Genomic DNA, 19,760 nt, shown 5'->3' on the forward strand with positions numbered 1-19,760 from the left:
ACAGGAAAAACAGTGATTGCCCAAATATATCATTACGGTAACATTATTTTGGAGTTTGTCGTACAGGAAGCGGGAATAGGACATCTTAACTAGTGGCTTGGATTTAAATTCTGTTATAAAATGCTACAGATATCTAACTGCTAAGGAATTAAGGTTATCAATGACCTTCAGATCATATACGGATATTCAAACTAGCACTACTACTCTAGCTAATTAGTCACTTGGACTTAGTCTAACTCTTCTTGGACTGAAGATGCCTCGAGGTCTCGTTCCAGCTATTGATATTTCAGGATTTTTTTATTTAGAGCACAAGATATTTAAAGACCTTTCTTGAAAATCGTTTCAATTCTACTTCCATCTAACCAAAAACCGTCCCTCACTGTTACTCGGAAAGAGCGCAAGTGTGAGGGTGTGTGTTCGGTGCGCTTCCAAAAGGGAGGAACATGGGGAACTGCAGCGCATCCAGACGGAACACTAGAACGACCCATCGTACGAGGAAACGGAGGAATGAACAAGACTACATGAGCGTGTGTGTGTGTTTGTGTGAGTGTGTAAAACAACATCAACCCACCGACATGCGCCGCATGTGCAGCAGAGCGAGATGCATCTGCCCCCTTGCGCTTCCCCTCGCAACAGAACCCATAGGGAAAAAGAACGGGGCGCCCCTTTTCGCTCTCTGGAACGAGCGTACGGAGGTTCTAGCGAGGAACCCGCATAAACCAGAGAGAAAGAGAGAGAGAGGCCACAAAGAGGGAGAGAGAATAAGGGAGAATGGAGAGAGCGAGTGAGATAGAAATGGAACCAAGCCCTTAAACGTGCTCATGCGGGGCAGGTTAGTGGGTGGTGGTGGGTTTTGGGGGGACTGAGAGAACCGGGCGGGTGGCGCACGGTGACGCGCGGACGGCCGAGAACCGAGAAGCACACACACACACACACACACACCGGTGCCGGTTTCCCATTTCGTTTGGTACCATCACGCATTCGAGCCGAATGAAAGCGAAATCAGTTAAGGGAAATCTTTCGAATGGCTTGGACACACGGTTGACGTTGCGGACTCGGCCGGAGTTCTGTCGGAGTTTTACGTCGTATGGGCAGCGCCAGTGTTTGTTCTCCCGGGGTCCGAGAGTGTTTTTTTGTTTTATAATTTCGTTCGTTTGTTAGTGTGATCTCGCGGCCTGGAAGTGGATTATTATTGGAGTTTAGTGGATTTTACTGGTGAATTTCTCCAGCATTTGCCAGAGTAAAACTGACACTTACCGCTGTGTTTGAAGCTGCTTCCGGAAAGGTACGAAAAGCGAGGAATTGTGTGGAGCTAAAGTTCACCTCCAGAACGAGCACGGAATATTTACTTATCGCGCGGTGTTTGTACCGCCATTGTGACAGTTCAAATGTCAAACAACCAAACGTGGCTCAGTGGTTTTTTCAGTGGTTCCCGTAGCGACGACGGTTGCTTCGATACCGATCGAACGTTTTCCTCAATCTAATCGAATAATCAAATGCGGCACCCATACAAACAGCTGCTCCCTGTCGAGGACCGTGTTCTATGTGTTTCTGGTGCAATTGTGTGACACTTCGAGCACCATTCATTACAACAACACGTTTTGGCAGCCATTTGATTGAGGCAGGGGAATGAAAAGTAGAAATGTTTAGCGTATGTGTATGTAAATGTGGACCCAATTCGGGATAACCACCAGCGGAGGAACAACAGACAACCTCAAGCGGCCGCACACACACCCTTAGTAGCGCGGGCAAAAGGGCACACATTATTATTATTTTCTCCTTCTCTCCGTCATCCATTGCTGTGTGTGGTGCTGTCACATCGTGTGTGTGTGTGTGTGTGTGTTTATGTGTCTCAGTGTGTGCCGTTGCCTCCCCAAAGATCGGTGGCGCGTTTGTCGTGTGTGTGTGTGTTTGTGTGTGCCTTGGCCTTGAGTTTGCTCCGGCAGGGCCTTGACCCGGTGCCGCCGCGTGCAAACAAGAACTGAACCGAAGAAGCAGAGAAGAGGCATCCCGCGTGAGCGTGCGAGTGACAGGGATGGCACACAGACACACACACGAGAACCATGGGCGCAGGAAAGGAAAACAAAGCCGCAAAACGGAAGAATGGCACACAAACACTGGGAAGCAGGAGCAGTAGCAGCAGCCGCGTTCTGTTCTGTGCAGCCTGTTCCGTCGATTGGTTGGCAGTGATGATCCGTTTCTATTGGATTTGTTTCTTTCATGTGTATGTTTGCATAAAAAGCCCCGTAGTGTACAGCTTCACCTGTGAACTTCTATCTGTACTGAGAGCACACACAGAGAGATGGAGGTGAAATGTATTGAATAAAACCTCCCGCCCATGTGATAACACCATTATCAACGTGACCGAACACACATGAGTGGATGCGACATGGCGGGAATGAGAAGTGCGGTGTGACACTCCAGAATATCAACGCGAGCGACGGAGGGAAATGGGAGCAGTAGAGTGTGGTTCAACAATGTCAAATACATTTTATAATCAACGCGCCACCACCACCGGTCGGTGCCAAAGTAATAAACGTGTATTCAAGGTGAAATGTTGACCATGAAAATCGTTTCCCGTGTCTTTTTATAGAATTCGTTCTCCCGCGCGCACTCCCGGATCGTGTAGAGTACGAGTGAGCGTGTGTATGTGTGGTGCTTCTGTAGTATGGGTGTGTGTGCGCCTGGTAACTCGTGAGCTAGTGTTTTTCGCTCTCCCGCTGCTGCTGCTGCTTCTATTTCGGGGATCGGAAGAAAATGGGGAAGAACGTTTTGAATTGAATTTCAATCGTGGCTTTCTATCGACCAACTGGTGTGTGTGTGTATGTGTGCTTGGACGGTAGTGTGTCAGCTTGAAGCAATAGTTTGATCGATGGGACAGCGTTCGATCGATGAAGTGATCAGAGTTTTTGGAGTGATGATCTTGAACTTATGAAATTCTATCCCGAGGACACAGCCATGCACTTCCATGGACAAGAATAAATGTCATCTCATCAAGAATTGCATGCTCCTGGGCCCGGTGAGATGCTTGAGGAAAGGGCACCAGCAACGGGAACTTTCGAAAAATCCATACTGTCTTGTATCCAGCCTAGCTCTCTCTAATGACACACTTTGAGACATCAATTATGAAGTTCCAGGAATCTCCAATGTTTCCTCAACTCGAAATAATTCAGAGTGTCATGTTTTAATCAGATAGAGATAGTGAAAGTGAAGAGATTAGACATACTGTTTGGCTTCAAGTATGCAAGATTGAGTAAAAGTTGAAACTCTGTTGCTTTTAGAACTAATTGCCAGGGAAGAAACACTTGGAAACCTTTGGAAAATTACTTGATTATGAACATCATTGCATACACCATGGCCAAAAACAAACAAGAGGGATAGCGAATTCCAATGTTTATGGGCAAAAATGTACTTAAAATGAAGGGACTGTCAAACATGTTCACATAAGAGACGTCTCAGGTTATAGAGAGTTCACTGCATATCTTGAAAGCAAGAACGATCCTCTGTCACGTGTTTAAAGTTAGTAAGACTGGAGTCGTCTATTAGCTCCTAACTATTCCAATGACAGAAGCTAGTATGTCTTGGGAATGATCACAATTTTAGGTGAGATATTCTGCTTGGGTAGTACTTGCCGTAAACCTCTGGATGTAGTTAAAAACGAGATATAAATACTTTTAAAAATATCTTTTAAAATTGTTGTGAACAGTATTGATCGCTAGATTTCTTATATTTGTGAGTTACGCAGTCAAAATATTTGGGAATTGGGAAATCATGAGGTTCTGCTCTTGCTTCAAGAATGCTCTATTAGACATGATCGAGATGCACAACTCTAATATTGATGCAGTCTGTTCTAATTTCCATTTGAATTCAAGTTTATAGTCATTGTTGGAACTCCCAATCCTCAATATATCACCGAATTTTCGGGAATCTCAATGCACATTTCATCATCCCAATTAATATACCGTTAAGCTGGACTAGGGATCACCCATTTCCACTTTACCCTTACTACCGTGCTGGAAACGAAAGAGCACATTCGCTTCCAGGAGGGGCCCGCATATGGATTTGACAGCCGCTTTGGCGCGTGACGCGCTCAGCTCCAAGGCCACATCCGGACGCCATTCCGCGTGCACGGCAACTAGTGCGGGGTGGACAAACGTATCAGCCCGGTCTTCCCGGGACTGGAGTGTGTTTGCTTCCCGGGCCCCGTGTGAAGGGTATGTTTGCTATGTGAGGGTTTCTTTTTTACGATATATTTGCACAAGGTTCGCACCTTCCGAGCTTATTGCTTGCTGTGCCCTACGAACGGAATCGGAAACGAAACCGTTCGTTGTCTTCTAGGCCGTAGGACCGTAGAGTGATGGGATTAAATTGTGCAACAAATTAGTCGCTCCGCAGTCTCCAAAAATGTTATTTAATTAGGTGCAAGTAATCACCAAAATCCTCTGGGCATGAAATATCGCGTCACCAGCCGCGCGATGTGCTCCCTTAGTAGATCTGTTGCCCCTCGCTCGCTCGTTGGTAGTACGAAATCACTCACCGCACGCTCATTGTGACGCGCGGCGACTACTACAATCCCACTAGGCCATTGGGTTACCCGCCGGAGCGCGAGAGAGTGTGTTCGTGACTGTTCCGGGTTGAATACACGTTCGCAATAGGATGAAGCACCAACACGCCAGCAAAGCCGCCCCCTGCACACAAACACTTTGAAATAAAACAACAAACACTCCCCTCAATGGGGGAAGGGGGGCGGTCTAGAAGTACTCAACACAGCCACGCGGGAATAGTTGGCGGTTTCGCGCAACTGTTTGCCCCATGCGCGGCCCGTTCCGACGTTTGGCCTTGGAGCTTGCATGCGTCACGCGCGTCAAAACCCTCCTCTCGCTCGCCGGTCCGTGTAACGGGTGTAACAGGAAATTTGCATGCGCTGCTATTGCGTCTGTTTGTGTGTTCTGATGCTCAAAAACCTGCTCCGCTGTGAATCGTTCTAATTGACGCATACAGCGTGAGGAATAGATCACTTTTTTCCCTTCGCAAAAGGCAGTAGGCCAAATAAATCGCCGTCGATCTGACACATTAGCATTAGCGAGAGGGAACAATTCGTTGTCCAATCCGCTCGCTCTCTCTCTCTCTCTCTCGTGAGAGCTCCCTCTGTGACAGAGAATGAGAGCAGCGCAGTTGCACAATCCGACGCAAACGAGGCAGAAAGAGAGACCGGCGCGCTCGTGTCACCGTCTCCCGCCAACCCGTTTCAACCGATCCACAAAGTTTCAATTTCACGGCCACGGTCCTGCTCTCGTTTTCGCGCAGCGCTGCCTCTCTGTCGCGCTGATGCAACGCAAAGCGAAATGCGGAAGAGCCCGGCTCGGCTGCTGAGTGCCCTCTCGAGCGGTTTGCGTAACTCGCGCTGAGCTTGAGCGCTCGCTCGCTCGCTGTGAGTGTGTTGAGCCCGCGCGCGCTCTTCTCATCAGCCAGCAGCGGCAGCAGCAGCAGTTTGTTTGAATTGCCGAAAAATGTTGACCTTGAACTCGGCCGCGTTTGACAGGCGAACTCGGCCGCGAGATATTGCCGACGGTCGGCCCCTCGTCCCTGCGGCCTCCCTGCCTCATTCTAATCACACTACCTCCCGCTGGTTTGTGTATGTGCGCGTGTGCGTCGCATTTGTTGTTGACGCAAGAAAAACGGTTCCGCCGCCTGGCCCCACTGCTGCTGGTTGGTGTGTTAGCGCTTTTTAGTTGATTCTGTGCGACCGGTCGGGCACACCGCGGTACAGAATTGGTATTGTAAAAATGTGCTGCTAGTAGGCACAACTGAGAAGGGCTACCACGTGGTGTGTGTGTGCGTGTGACGGGATCGAAGAAGGACAACATTACTGTACCATTTTCATGAGCAACGTACGAAAAGTTGCAAACATTTTTGCACGGAATTTAGCTTAAGGTACTCGGAATGAAGACACGGAACACGAAAAGCCACTCACTGTCGGGTCTGGGAAGGATTTTCTTTTCGCGGGTTTGACCTTTTTCCCTTTTTCACACCGAGCTCCAGCTCTAACGCGTGGGTGAAAAAGTGAAAGTGAAACAAAAGTTTAATTTTTTCGCTCTCTTTCTTCCCGTTTTCCGTTCAGAAATGTTCTTCAAACGTCAATACCGTTCCCTGGCAGGCCGGAGGAACAATGAAAGCAACAACAACAACAACAACAACACGGCAAACCAATACACCAACAACACCTGACACAGTGACACCGTACATTGCCGCCTACTAGAGCGTGTTTCGCGTGTGTGTGAGTGTGTGCGTGGACCTGGTTTCAATACTGTCATCGTCCCTCGGCATGCGTTTGTGTGAGTGCGTTGTTAGTGCGTGAACAAGTAGACCTTGAGTTTTTCCAACCCCTTCTTCCGTCATCAACTGTCATCATCAGCAGCAGTATCATTTGCATCATCCGGACGTTTAACGTCAGGAAGCGTTTTGCAGGATACAAGTGACTGTGTGTGTATGTGTGAATGTGTGTGTGATATACTGTCGTTAAGGGAAATTTGTTGATTGGAAAGCAATACTTCTTCAAAGGCAGCTAAAACTATCCTCTTTGAAAAGGGATTGTGACACAAAAAGGGGGAAAAGGCGACGAAAGGTGTATGTGTGTTTGTGTGCGTCATCAACGGTTGGCAATGTTGATACTCAGGTTACTACAGCTGGCATGTGATTGTGTATAGAATTTAGTACAGGCTGCTGTAGGTGTATATGTGTGTGTGAGTGTCACATACAGCAAGAGTTGCCTTGTTCCAGTACTACATGTATGTGTGTGTGTGTTTTGGGCTGTATGGAAGCAATAGTGTGTTACAGCGAAGAAGAAGAAGTGTGCTAATTGCTTCCGAAAAGAGTGTTTAAGAAATGGCAAGATGTGCAAATGACACGCCAACGTCTGTAAAGTACAAGCAAAAGGTGAAAGCAAACGTTTGTGAGCAAAGAAGAGAGCGTCCCACGGGGAAGAGCAAGCAAGGCAACAAGTGAAGCAAAGTTCGGAAACGATTGAAGTGACCACGAGTGGCCACGTGAATAAGTTGTCCTGCGACGGTGGTGTGTTTGTGACATTTCAAAGCAAGTGTGTAACATTTCGTGGAAAACAAACGGTTGGCTCCAAATTCGACCCCTCTGCTTCCATTCCCCCCCCCACCACCCCGCAATCCTGTGCAATGCAGTGTATTCGTAGTGTCGTCGGTGGTCCGAGTGGGGGAGCAGCAGCAGCAGCAGCAGGGAGTGCAGTGGAACGTAAAATCCTGATAAAGACGGAAGACTCACGTGGACTCGCGCACGGAGAACGGGGAGAGCAGGTGGAGCGAAGGTCACGCGAGGAGGGGACCGAGGGCTGCCGGTCCGGGCAGCAGGAGGCGCCGGACGATAAGAAGGCCGCCGGCACTGCGCCAGAGGTGCGAACGTTCGTGCTGGGCGAAAACCAGTGCATCGTGTACGGGGCCCGACCTGGGGACGGTTCAAGGCCAGCAGCGTCATCACCATCGTCCTCGTCCTCCGCCACACTCCAGCACCTTCCCATCTCGCATCTGCCACCGAAGAAAACGCTCAAACTCGCCCTCGGACTGCGGGGAGGCCCACTGTCCCCGTCGGCGTCATCCCGGCAGCCGTCCCCACCTCCCCTAACACTGCGCCGCACGTCCGACGAACCGGACCGAATGCTGGCCAGGATACAGATCGTGTCCCGGGCGCATCCGGGTGACGAGGGGGAGGAGGAGGACCAGCAGCAGCACCAGCAGCAATCCGGTGTGGTCGTCACCGGTGGACAGGGCGTGCACGTGATAAGAGACGGCCGGTTCTATCAACCTCAGCAGCAACAGCGCCACGAAGAGGCGATGGTAGAGGACGAACCGGAGGATGCACCACATGGACAGTATCATGTCCCGCAGCAGCAGCAGCAGCAGCACCATCACAGTAGCATTATCGTGGCGAACGGTGGCCGCTCCTCGCCACTTTCCCACCAGGGACGCCTTTCTCCTGCTGGCAGTGGATGTGGCGGGGCGGCGGTGCAGCATCCCCACACGTCCAGCAGCATTACGACCACGACCACGATCCTCGTGTCGAACGAGCGTGCTTCCATCTACAAGCCGCCAACGCAGGCTACCTCTACCACAACGACGACGGTTTCAAGCAGCAAGCAGCAGCAGCAACACGGGCACGTGACCTCAATGCAGCCTCCACCTCCGCCGCCACCACTGAAGATGTCCAAGGGAGGCGGTGGTGGTGGTGGAGCAGGACACGAGGAGCCGTCCAGTTCCATGCCGGATTTGGGTAAGTCGAGATGTAGGACCTAGATGTAGTCTTGCAGACCTTGGGATATAAAAGGATATCAGGAAGACTTCCCCAAAAAAGTTGTGAAGTCATCCACCATTTACCTATGTCACTTTTTTGTGTGAACTTTGACTCATCAGGTTCTTGACTTCTTGGACAATGACCGTGCGCACTCGTTAAAGATCAACTGTCAATGAGCAGGTTAAACACCGATGGTGTACCTCTACGGTTCATGATGAGTGCCACCAGTTTCATTCGCCTCCGTGATTTCGGCGCACAAATGGCAAATAACCCGTGAAGGTGAAGTCGGTGACGTCGTCACAGTTGCTGCCACGATGCGGAAGCAGATTTCATAATGGATCGAGTTAACCGAGCAACGAGGTGCCAAAAACAGCAACGTTTGCATCATCTCCAATTTCGGCGTTGCAAAACCTCAAGGACATACTCAAGCCAAGCGATAACTGATGAAGAACTTACGTCAGTAGGAATGATTTTTGTGTAATGTTTGGCTTAGAGTCATTTTAGGAGAAATCAGATCCAATTCTATGCAAAAACACGATGAATAATATCCATCTAAATACTTGATATTGACTGCAGAGTCTGATTAGTTTGCACAGACTTCAAATTAAAGCCTGTAAGCAGCACTCAGCACTCAACTTGGCTAATTAATCGTTCAAGTGAGCAATTTGTGCTTTTAATTGATTTCAAAATTATTAAAGCCTTACCCTAATGCACGGCCTCGACGATGTCAGGAGGCATAGCCCGGCCTAGGCCCGGCCCTGGTGCGGTCGGCTCGGTGAAATTAACTTCTCCAACCTCCAAGGACGACGAAAGGTGTGAGAGTGTGTGCCCGAAAGCCAATCAAGCATGGCAGAGCGGACATCGGTGCCTAGAATATGTATAATTATCCTTCACTCAGGGCCACCAATACCCACACTCACATATACATGCATACACATGCTCTTGGTACCATGGCTATTGATCCTTGGCGTTGCGATGCTTTTTCCCTGTTTTCCGTAACCCCTTGACGGAGGTCCGTGCATCCCTTTCGTTCCAATCGTGCGCTTTTCCATTGCTAAAGAGAGAGAGAGAGAGAGTGTGTGTGTTAGCAAAATCCTGAGGAAGGATGTGAAGAGTCGATCGGGAGGGTATCGTTGGGTACTGTTGGGTGGGCTCACGCTATTCCTTTCTAACGCACACGCTTATCTCACCCTGACACTCTGTCCCGCTTTTGCCGCTGCCGGGAAGCGGCAAGGATTATGGACTTCGGAGGTTTGGGGGAGTGCCATGTGGCCTTCACTTTGACTTTGTGTGGCCGCTGAACAGTGCTACGGAATGCCCTTTTCGGACGGCCCTGGTGTGGCCAGTGTGTTGACCTTGGCGCTGGAATAGTTGGGTTGAGAAGGCAAAAAAGCAGCTGTGGTCGACGGACGACATTTAAACTCCGGCTCTCCTGGGTGTGTGTGTTTCGTGCGTGCCTTAGTGATGGCCACGTTCACCGCCTACTGCTGCTTCTCTTCATACACGCACCTCACTCCGCACTTTCGTTCAAAGTTGTTGTGTAGCAAAAGAGCAAACAGTTCAACGGCAAGATGGTACCCCCGAAAGTGCATTATTGTGGACGGGTGCAGAAGAGCTTTTTTTCCTTCTCACCTTGCTTGAACCTTTTGGCATGCGGGGTTCTCCAACAACGATACCAACACCGTTAGTTGGTTGTTTGTGTGTGTGAGGGGGGACAAAGGTTTACACAAACAATCCGCATGGAGCGCGCTGAGCTTTTGGCAACAATATTTTGGCAATCCGAGGGTGCACGAGGAGGACACCGTTTTGCGTGTGATGAAGTGTGTGTTGTTTGAAAACTCTCAAGGCGCCCGGGAAGAGTTGTTTGGGCATGTTGCATGGTAAGAGAAAGGGTAGTGCAGAAGCCATTTTTTCTTCATTTACACCGCTGCTGCACACGCTCCTTGTTGTGCGTTGAGCCGTGCCGTGACCTTTGCCGTGAGGATTGAAGGCATCATGCCCGTTGTTTCGGACGTTGTTTAACCGCAATGCCTTAGCCCCGTTAGCGGGAAGAAAGGCACGTGTGTGTGTGTAGATTCTAGGTGAGCTTTTTTTTTCGTTTTTTGTCAATGAAATTCACACTCCCCCAACGTCGTGATGTTGTGATTCATCTACACACACACTCAGAAAAAGCAACATTCAAACAAAACCCCTTCTGCAGCAACTGGTTTTACATGCGCAGCATGCACTGTACGCGAATGTCGAAAGGGGGAGAAAGTGCAGCCGAATGGAATGTGGAATTTCTCCCAATCCGTTAGCGCCCTCTGTTGGACGGGCCCCGAAATGAGAGCAAGAGATACAGAGAGAGCGAGCGAAAGAGAAAGCGAGTGTGAGTGAGTGTGGATAAAACTTTTTCCGCCAGCTGCTACTAGATGGCACCACTGGTCACCGTCGCGCTCGCGCTGGAAGTTTGGGAAATGTGGGAGATGGGAAGTCGGAAGATGAAAGCGAAAAGGCGGAGGAAAAGCGAACGAAGCTCCAAAGCGGGCGGTGTGGAGATGGCTGGAGCGTTGAAGCCAATTTTCTTTTCCTTCATTCTCGCTCTCGGTTGTGTGTGTGTGTGTGTGTGTGTGTTGGCGTGGGGCCGTGGAAAAGCTTTTAGAAAAGCTCTCTTTTTTATTTATTTAGTTAGCGAGTTAATGCACAGAAACATTAACATAACTGTTTGCAATGCACTTTTGTTTATTTTTATAATGATTTGTAATGTTTATAAAATGAACACATTAGCATTGTTATTACTATGATTGTACTTAAACAAGAAATGATTGAATTCACTTGCTGAATATTTTTGAATGCCTTATACATTCTCCTTCATTCTTAATCAAATATTTTATGCAATTTATTGGTTTTTCATATTTTTCTTGAATAAACGATATACGGTCCGGTAAATTCTTCTTTCTCGTAATTGTTTTATCATTTTCTTCATATGATAAATTTATGAGATGGGACGCAAAAAAGAAAAAAGTAAGAAAAAACACAATAATAATACAGTATGGGTGTAAAAATATCGAACAAAAGAGAAAGATGTGTAAAATCAAACACAAAAAAGTTTAGAAGCGAACAGAAAGAGAAACAGAGAGAGAGAGAGAGAGAGAGCACGTAAGAAAGGGAGAACAAAGTGATGAAAGAGGAATGAAATATTTTCGATAGTAAACCGAACCAGTTGGGGAGAGCGAGGGCAGATGGGAGGTGGCAGCATGTGAAGGAGAAATTAAACGTGGGTTGAATGGGTGGGTAGGTGTGTGTGTGTGTGCACACCTGGTACACGACGGTAGTGGAAGAGCCCCAAAACTGCATGAAGGGGGGAACAGTGTGCTCAAGTTCGATGAACCACAAGAGAAATTGAACGGGCATGCGACCTGCAGCAGCACCACCACCACCACCATTGCTTGGGGCACCACGGGAAGTTTGGTCAGTTTGGTGGCATTTTTGTGTCTCCGTCGTTCCGTCCGTTGGCCGACCGTTTCGTCGCCTGTGATTGAGGAAGTCGCTCGGGCGGCACAAGGCGCGATGGCGGCCGGTGATTGACTGTGTGACCGAAGAGAGTCAAAAACGCACACAGGGGGAGAGGAAGCCAGTGGGTCATGGGTAGCAAATCGGCTACGGAGGTGTGTGAAAGTGTGTGCGTGTGTGTGGTTTTTGTTAAAGTTCATTTGCGATCGCGATTCGCGGCGGTGGCGACGGCATTCTCCCTTCGTGCAGCAGCAGGAGCGTTGCAACAGTGTGTGCATGCATCGGACCATTATTATGCTTTCGATCGTTTTCAATCGAACGCGCCTGATGCGGAATGTATGGGGACGAGAGAAAGAGAGAGAGAGGAGGAACTTGATGCTTTCACCTCCTTTCGATCAGCTCGTTCAGTCGCGTTGCACTCCGAAAGAGAGAGAGAAAAGAGGCGAGGACGGTACAGATAGGGGGAAGGTAATTCTTTTCGTGCGGATCTCTGCTTTATCAGCTTGTAAATGCTCTGCAAATCCATTCACAAATGCCCTGTAAAGGCTAACAGTTGGAAGGAAAAAGGAGGAACAGCCGTTAACAAAAAAATCCAGCAAAGGGAAACCCACCCAAACACACCACCCTCTATTCAGAGACATTGAACTCCGACAACGACATCGAGAGATGGTTGACCCCTTGATGCCCTCGTCGACGTCTTCCGCGGAGCTGACAAGCTGTCCACGACGACAACAATGACATTTGGAAAGTAAAACCGATCGACACAGAGAGAGAGAGGGAGAAAGAGATCCCCAACCAAGGCCAATTTCACTGTTCGCCGCCCAAGATAACATAGAGCTGTTTGGGATGATGCAGAAAGCCGTCGGGGAGGGGGGAAGGGGAGGGAGGGGACATCACCCACGCCACACGAGCCTAAAACTGTGGCGCGGGCCTCGCCTCGCCACAAAATAAATAGGACACTCGACGATGAAAATGAAGGTAAAATGTGCAGCAAACCGTGCACGACGCTGGGAAAAGTGGTGGAAAACTTACCCCGGGAAAGGAGGGGGGGGGGGGGGGTGGGTCATAAATATTTGCCATTTCGGTGCCGAGTGAAAGTGATACACATTTCGCCGGTCGATTGTATGGAAAATAAATCGCGTTCACTTAATTGGCACAGTTTTTCTTCTCCCTCCGCCTCATGCAAAAAGGGTCGTTGTCTCTATTGGAGGAGTTTTGTTTTGCTTTCATTTAAAAGGAGAGTATTTTGAAGTCATTTTTTGAATGGAACTTTCTTACATTTTTCCTTATAAAGGTTGTTATTTTCATTTAAAAAAATAGTATAAAATATGGTTATGTTTTATGCTAAAAATGGAACTAAAACTTCCTCAAATAACACTGCTGCAAACCATAAAATGATGTCTTGGGATCAGTATTCTATGACATTACACCGCTACGCGCTAGATGTAATATAAATTGGCAAAGACAATTTCCACAAAAATCCTCCCTAAACCCCCGCTCTAACCGTGAGAAGGGAGTTGCATTGCAAACAAAAAGCCTATGTGCAAATGATGCGCCCTTCCCCATCACCGCAGCTGCTTTGCATGCAAGAAGATCGCGCGTTGCATTCTTAAGATGTCTCTTTCAGCGTGCAAACATGCAGGCACGACGACGAGAGCAGAACGTACTGCTACCTAGAAGACGGCAGGGTTGGTTATTCTTAGAAATTATCGCCGACCCCTCGGTAGAATAATGATGCGAAACTACGCCCTGCGCGGTGGCGTTATTTGTGGCTTCAGAACTCCGTTTTGCATTCAATATTTCTCTTTCCACGTTTCCTATATTGAGTAACATTTATTTAAAATCATGACTTGACTTCAAAAAACAACTTTTTGTTGTTTGTAAAATGGCTTTTAATAGCCATTTCTTCTGTTTTCCTGCGAGTAGATCGTGTAGATTGTGATGTAGTGTGGTAGCCGATCGTCGCGATCGTATCTCTACTAGGGCAGCGGCACAAAGACTCAAATAATAGGGAAAGGGGGGGATTTGGGGGCAAAAGCGGGGATGTCCATGAGTCAACGAACCCCCTTGTCGCGGATGGCGAGCGATCCGAGCGAGAGATGAGCGATGAGAGAGGCCATGAGAAAACCGAAGCCGATGAGGCTATGCAACCCGACCGCGGCCGCCGCTGCCACTTCATGCTAAAAAGGTTCATGACCGGTGCTAGGGTCTCTGAAACGATCGTGCCCTTCCCCCTTGTTCGTCTCCTTCCCTTGGGTCCCTTTGCTGCAAACGAAAGCTGAGTCGAATCGGTCGGGCGAAAGAGGGAACAACCAGAAACTCCTCTCACTCGCGGCATGCAACGCGATGCACATTTTTGCACTTTGCACATGACGCTCGCTGGAATCGGTTGCTCATGTGCGTGCGTGTGTGTGTGTGACACAGAAGATCCGTTCAGCAGTTGAAATCAGGTTCATGACCGACTGAAGTACAGCGCGTAAGAGCGTTTTGCGCCATGAGTGTACACGCTGATAAAGGAAGCCACTGATGTGAGTGGTGGTCGCGTTGAGGGACGACTCGTGCCCCTTTATGCGCCTGTCCACATCATCATGACGCACTGAAAAATGAAGGGGGATTTCCTCTCGGGGATGGCCTTTTGATTAAACGCTCCTTTCTTGAAGCATATGTAAAACGTTATATTGTGTGAGTCATCAGCTAAATCCACCCAAAAACGATCCCAAACAACGATTGAGCTCCACCGTGGGTGTTGCGGAGGGACTGTTAGAACGCCAGCCCGATCCAATCCTACTTCTCACACATGCCTAATACGGGACAAAACCAATTTTCGAGTGTTCTTCATTCTGGTTTCCCCCCATCTTCTAAGCGAGATATCTTCGCAATCAAACTCCTCACACACAACAGCACCATCGAACACATCGGCCACGAGTTGGAACTGGTTTGGTTCGATTTGCCTCACCAGTGGGCGGGCAAGGAAAGTTTCACGATCAAAGATTTGTTCTTGGCGAAGCTTTCGGTTCTGTTTTTTGGTGGACAAAGATGGCTAAAGCAGGTTTCCCGCTTTGGGAGAGTTCTTCCGCGAGCTTGATGGAGGTAATCGTTCGATCAAAGTGCTTCCGACGACTGTGACGCACTCTCAGATGTGAAGGTGAAGGTGTTTGATTGACGTTGGAGGTCGTGGTCGAAAAAGAAAAAAAAAACCTAAATTAACTATTGCCATAATCCCAAAAAAGTTATTACTGCAGTGAGCGTTGCATAACTTCAGGCGTAATTTCCTTTCTAACTCATTCTTGTGCGGCTGACCTAGCTATTTTTAACGCTGTACAGCACTGTCTAACCTTCCATTAAGCTTTGCACACCTGTCCAAAACTGGATAGACCAATCCCACAGGTAGACAGCAAAAGAAACCAATCCGGATAACGATCTAAAACGCTACCGGACTCGCCGGCTCCTCGAAGGTTCATTCAACTCCCCTACCCCAACACGCACAAATCCTCACGGTCATCGCACAAAGCCCCGACAAAGAGCTTTTGGCCTTTTTCTTAGTCTGGTCCGAAATTCGCAACAGCAGCCCGAGTACATGATGGTGGACGAATAGACAAGAGCGAAGATCCAAAAAATGGGTCCCATAGACGGAGCACGAATGGCCTCCAATTAGCACAGAATCGACCATCGAAAGGTGATTAAACTGTTGATCACTTCCGCGCGCGAGGACAAACGACCATCCCATCCCGGTCCGAATACAAATGAAGTCATTTTTTATCCATTTGGGACGATTTGTGGATCGTTGGAGGATGTTTTGGAAGGTCGTTAGGATTTCCTGGAAGTCCAAAAGTGTGTGTATGTGCACTCGTATTTAGAATTTGAATGCTTTGGAATTCATTGGCTCGTTTTAATTTTAGCACGATATTTTGGTGTGCTTTTTCTCCATCACGACTTCGAAGTTCACTTTCCATGAAAAAAGGCTTCACTTTCAGCTTTATTTTCCCAACCGTGACATTTTCTGGGGAAGGTTTCGTTCCGCTCGATTCCATAAATTCATGCCAAAAAAAAGTGTCCGAAAAATAGATACTTGCACTTTTATGTGCCGTCTTCTCTCCAGCCACGTGGGGGACACAAATAAATAAAATAAAGAAAAGTCCCCTCCCTCCCCCCGAAAAAAAAACAAGAAACAAGGGTAAAGATCGTGCCAACCATTATGCGCCCGGTTCGTCTCCTTCTCTCGCTCCGCCGGCCACATCTCAGCCACATTCTCTCCACAACGCGCTGCTCCAAGCGGCGAACCTTCACTTTCAACGAGCGAAAGTGTTACCTTTCTTCGGCCGTCCGCTTTTGCACTTTCTTCGTCCGCTTTCTTCGCGGAGCTTGCTTGAGAAGGAAGGCTCTCCAGTCGCTGTTTCTTTCGCGCACACTTTCTTTGGGGCGTTGGAGCGCCTGTGGATGGATCAGCTCTCGTCAGTTTCACCTTTCCTCGCAATGATCGTACATCTCTCCGGCTCGTCGTGCGAAAGGTACACGACCCACGATCGCATTTTATTTTTCGCTGTGTCTTTCGCTCCCCGTGAAGAAGGGTGATGAACCCGCCTGCATGTGGGGTAAAAAATCAGGCTTTTAAAGTGTGTTTTTTTTTGTGTGTGGTGCTACTGGAAGAAATTTTTGGAGGCATATATTATTGTTACATTGTTGTTTCACTTGGTCAGTGGATTTGTATCGCTTTTTTGTGTCAGTTTTCGCTTTTTTGTTCGGGCTCGGTTGCAATGCACGGGTTTAATAATTTCTTTCATTTCTCTCTTGAACCTTGCGCTCAGATGGGCTTGTTTTTGGAGCCTAGACATTCCAGGTCTGCTCTGCTGTTGTTGAAAGTGTAAATTTCGCTTTCATTTTGTGGCTTTAATTTTGTACGATTTAGTACGATCGTAGCGTAAAACTTTTTTCCACATCGTCGTCAAAGTTTTGACGTCGAGTTCAAACATTTTTGTACAATAAAGCTCGTAAATTGGAGCTCGTTGTCTCACCCAAAATCGAACCGAAATCAGTCAAAATTGTAGTTCAAATCCGTTTATTTATTTGGAAGTCGCTTTATCAAGGATTTTTCATCGGCATAAAAAGCAAAAAAGATAATCAAAGGGCACAATGCAAGCACAACCAATAAAAGGGATAGAAAGAATGCATCTCGAATGCACCGCAGCGTGGTCTTCTCTTATCTAGCCGCACTCGCGATGATGGTTGCTGACGTTCGTTGGCCGCGATACTGCAACGCAATGCCTCCGATGTGGAGGCAGGGTGGCATTAGACTCGGCTGCAGCTGAGCTGTGTACCTCCTCCTCCTCTTCCCTGTATGTGTGTGTGTGTGCGTTTTGTGGCATTGCGCTGGACCATTGACTGGAAGCAACACAGGGAGGAAGCAGCAGGCGAGCAGGCGAACAGGCAACACGAGCGCGGGGATGTATCCTTGAGAAAGTTCAGCACTTTATCTCGGTCGTTGACATCCATCTTATCCCACCCGTTGTCCACCAACACCAATTCCGACCGTCTCTGTCCTAGTGGAAATGTGAACGATGACGTGAAGAAGAAGAAAAAAACACTCACACACTCAATCGTACCTTCGATAACGGCCACCAAGGGCACCTAGAGGGGGTAGATGAAGAGGGGAAGATTGGACATTATCGTTATCGGAGTAGGAGGCCTACTCATGATTTTGATGCTTGCTTCCGTCTCTCCGCGCGCTTGTCTGCCCTGCCCGTTTGGGAATTGGAAGGAACCAAATTCTTGGTGCTCTGTAGACAGGGGGGCAGTAGGTTGACGAGATAAGTCTAGGTTTGCTCTACCGGTTGACCCAACACAGTGAGAGTTCTGTGTTGTTTGTTGCTCCAATTACCACATTACATCAGACGAGATGTACACGTGTTGGTTTTTGCTTGTCGTAAGAGTGAGTTACTTTTCAATATTGCAGCAAGCAACTTTTGTGTCAACCCAATGCTGCGCAACTAATTAAACACTGTGTCCTCCGCACAACAAACATATTCGACTGTGTGTGCACAAGTATGTATCGCACCCCAAGCGGTTGACGCGATAACGGTTACACACACCGGGACGACGACAGGGGCCGGCAAGGCCGTTTGTATTATATTTTATTATTTGCTTCCCATATCGCACACACACACAGGGGGGAGATATGCGTGTCATGTGTTTGCCCTTGAAATGAGGGAGCTCATATCATGCATTGCCCCCACTTGGTTTCGTGTTGTGGGTGGTGATGGGAATGATGATAAACATTAGCCCATTTTGGGAGCTGGTATAGAGGAGAGTGGGGGGTTTGAAAGACATTAGCGACCATTGCTGATAGCATGTGAGCATCAACACACACACTCGTACATGCGATCGATTGAGGCGTAAATCTGTTTATATTTTATTCTCTTTTTTTATTCGCATTGTGTAATTCGGTAAAGCAGTCGTGACATTTCAGGTATTATTTCTCCCCCTCCCCCTCACATGCCACCGCACCGATCGCACGAACACGTAACGCGCTTGTCCTTGGTGACAAGGGGTGCAAAAATCCCGCTTCTCCCGTTCTCGTTACGCCGCCTTTTCTAATGGTTTTGTCCCGCTCTGTTGAGTCTCTTGGGTCACAAAATCCACCCCATCATCGTCCCCCTTTTGGGGGTGGGGAGGAGGTTGGGAAGCATGAACGAGACACCAAGCGAACGGGCCCAAAATTGCGCACTCACACACAGCCTCCTCTCCCCTAATCGGTCCCGGAGATACAACACACAGGCCGGTATTCTAAATTTAATTTTGAAATACCTTTTTTGCGTCGCATTTCAAGGTCAGCAAGCTCCTCCCTCCCACCTTCCCTCCCTATCTCTCTCTCTCAGTTAGCTCTTAATTTTTAAATGGCAAACGTTCGAAAAAACTCACCCCAACTGCCTGCGCCCCTTTCCGGCAATGCTTGTTAAGTGTCTCTGTCTGTCTCATGTGTCTGGCATGTGCGTGTGTGTGTAGGTAATGGGGGAACAAATGGTTTATTTTTTTCATTTGCACAGCTTATTTACTTAGCATCCAAAAATGTGTGGCACTGGAACACCACGCACGCTGGTCACTCGCGCGTAGTGTGCGGCCCCAGCAAGCACCACTCAGTCACAGGTGGTGGTGATGGTGGTGCTCTCTGGCGGGAATCTACCCTTCGTACTACCACTACTGCTGCTGCGCTGGTCCGCCATACTTGCACACAGTGTAGTGCGGCTTAACGGCTGTTCGCAAGCGCGCGCGCTCTCGTCAAGCTTCCGGGCTCTCACTCTGTGGCGTCCGAACAAAGGCCCCACTAATCGCGCCCACCCAGCCATTCAAGGACATTCTCGGCAACTAATGGTGGGGAGTACGAAAAACTAATAAAACACCCCTCCAAGTCCGGGTGACATCAGGAAGCGGGAGGAGACATCGGCCAACAAAATTCGCGTCCGACGGCGCAGTTTTTTTGGTCGCTGAACGGCAGATTATGTGTTTTTTTTATTATTATTTTCAATGCCACAACCCGCCTGTTGTCGGTCATCGACTACTGTGGCGGCTGAGGCGAAGGTGAAGGCGGCTATGATAAGATAAGCGCACTTTTGGGCTGGTACGAGGCGCTGTGTGTTTGAGGTTTGAGGAGATGGTGACGGGCGTGTGGATGTGAGCAAACAACAGTACAATCGATTGAATAATAATCAACCTTTTTTGGTGGTTGTGGGGCGGCGAGCTGCCAAACTTCCCCCAGTAACTTCACAGACAACAAAACCCCCCTTGTTAGCTTGCCATCCTGCTCTGGCAAACCCACCAATTCGCCGTTCCGAAAGCAAAGAAGTCCAGCGCGACAGAATCGCTGCGTGTGCTCACATTTCCAACACGAGCTGGTAGGTTTAGCGAGGGAAGCTACTCGAACGCGGACATAACACTCTGCCACTGTATGAGATAGAGAG

General features: G+C 48.5%; 1 protein-coding gene across 6 annotated transcripts in view; it reads left to right on the forward strand.

Annotated features, from left to right (window-relative positions):
• Positions 1 to 815: 815 nt before the first annotated feature.
• LOC120959062 (ecdysone-induced protein 75B, isoforms C/D) overlaps positions 816 to 19,760 on the forward strand; it is an 89,269-nt gene continuing 70,324 nt past the window's right edge. Inside the window, exons 1-2 of one of the 6 annotated variants that reach the window (XM_040382208.2) lie at positions 816 to 1,285; positions 6,122 to 8,295. In XM_040382208.2, the coding sequence (XP_040238142.2) occupies positions 7,188 to 8,295 (1,108 nt within the window). In that variant the 5' untranslated portion in view covers positions 816 to 1,285; positions 6,122 to 7,187. Of the gene's footprint in view, positions 1,286 to 1,605; positions 2,225 to 5,721; positions 5,935 to 6,121; positions 8,296 to 19,760 lie in introns of those variants that run through there. The other 5 variants (XM_040382210.2, XM_040382213.2, XM_040382212.2 and 2 more) reach the window with 5 other exon arrangements.

This window comes from Anopheles coluzzii, chromosome 3 (assembly GCF_943734685.1).
Source record: "Anopheles coluzzii chromosome 3, AcolN3, whole genome shotgun sequence".
Lineage (NCBI taxonomy): Eukaryota > Metazoa > Arthropoda > Insecta > Diptera > Culicidae > Anopheles > Anopheles coluzzii.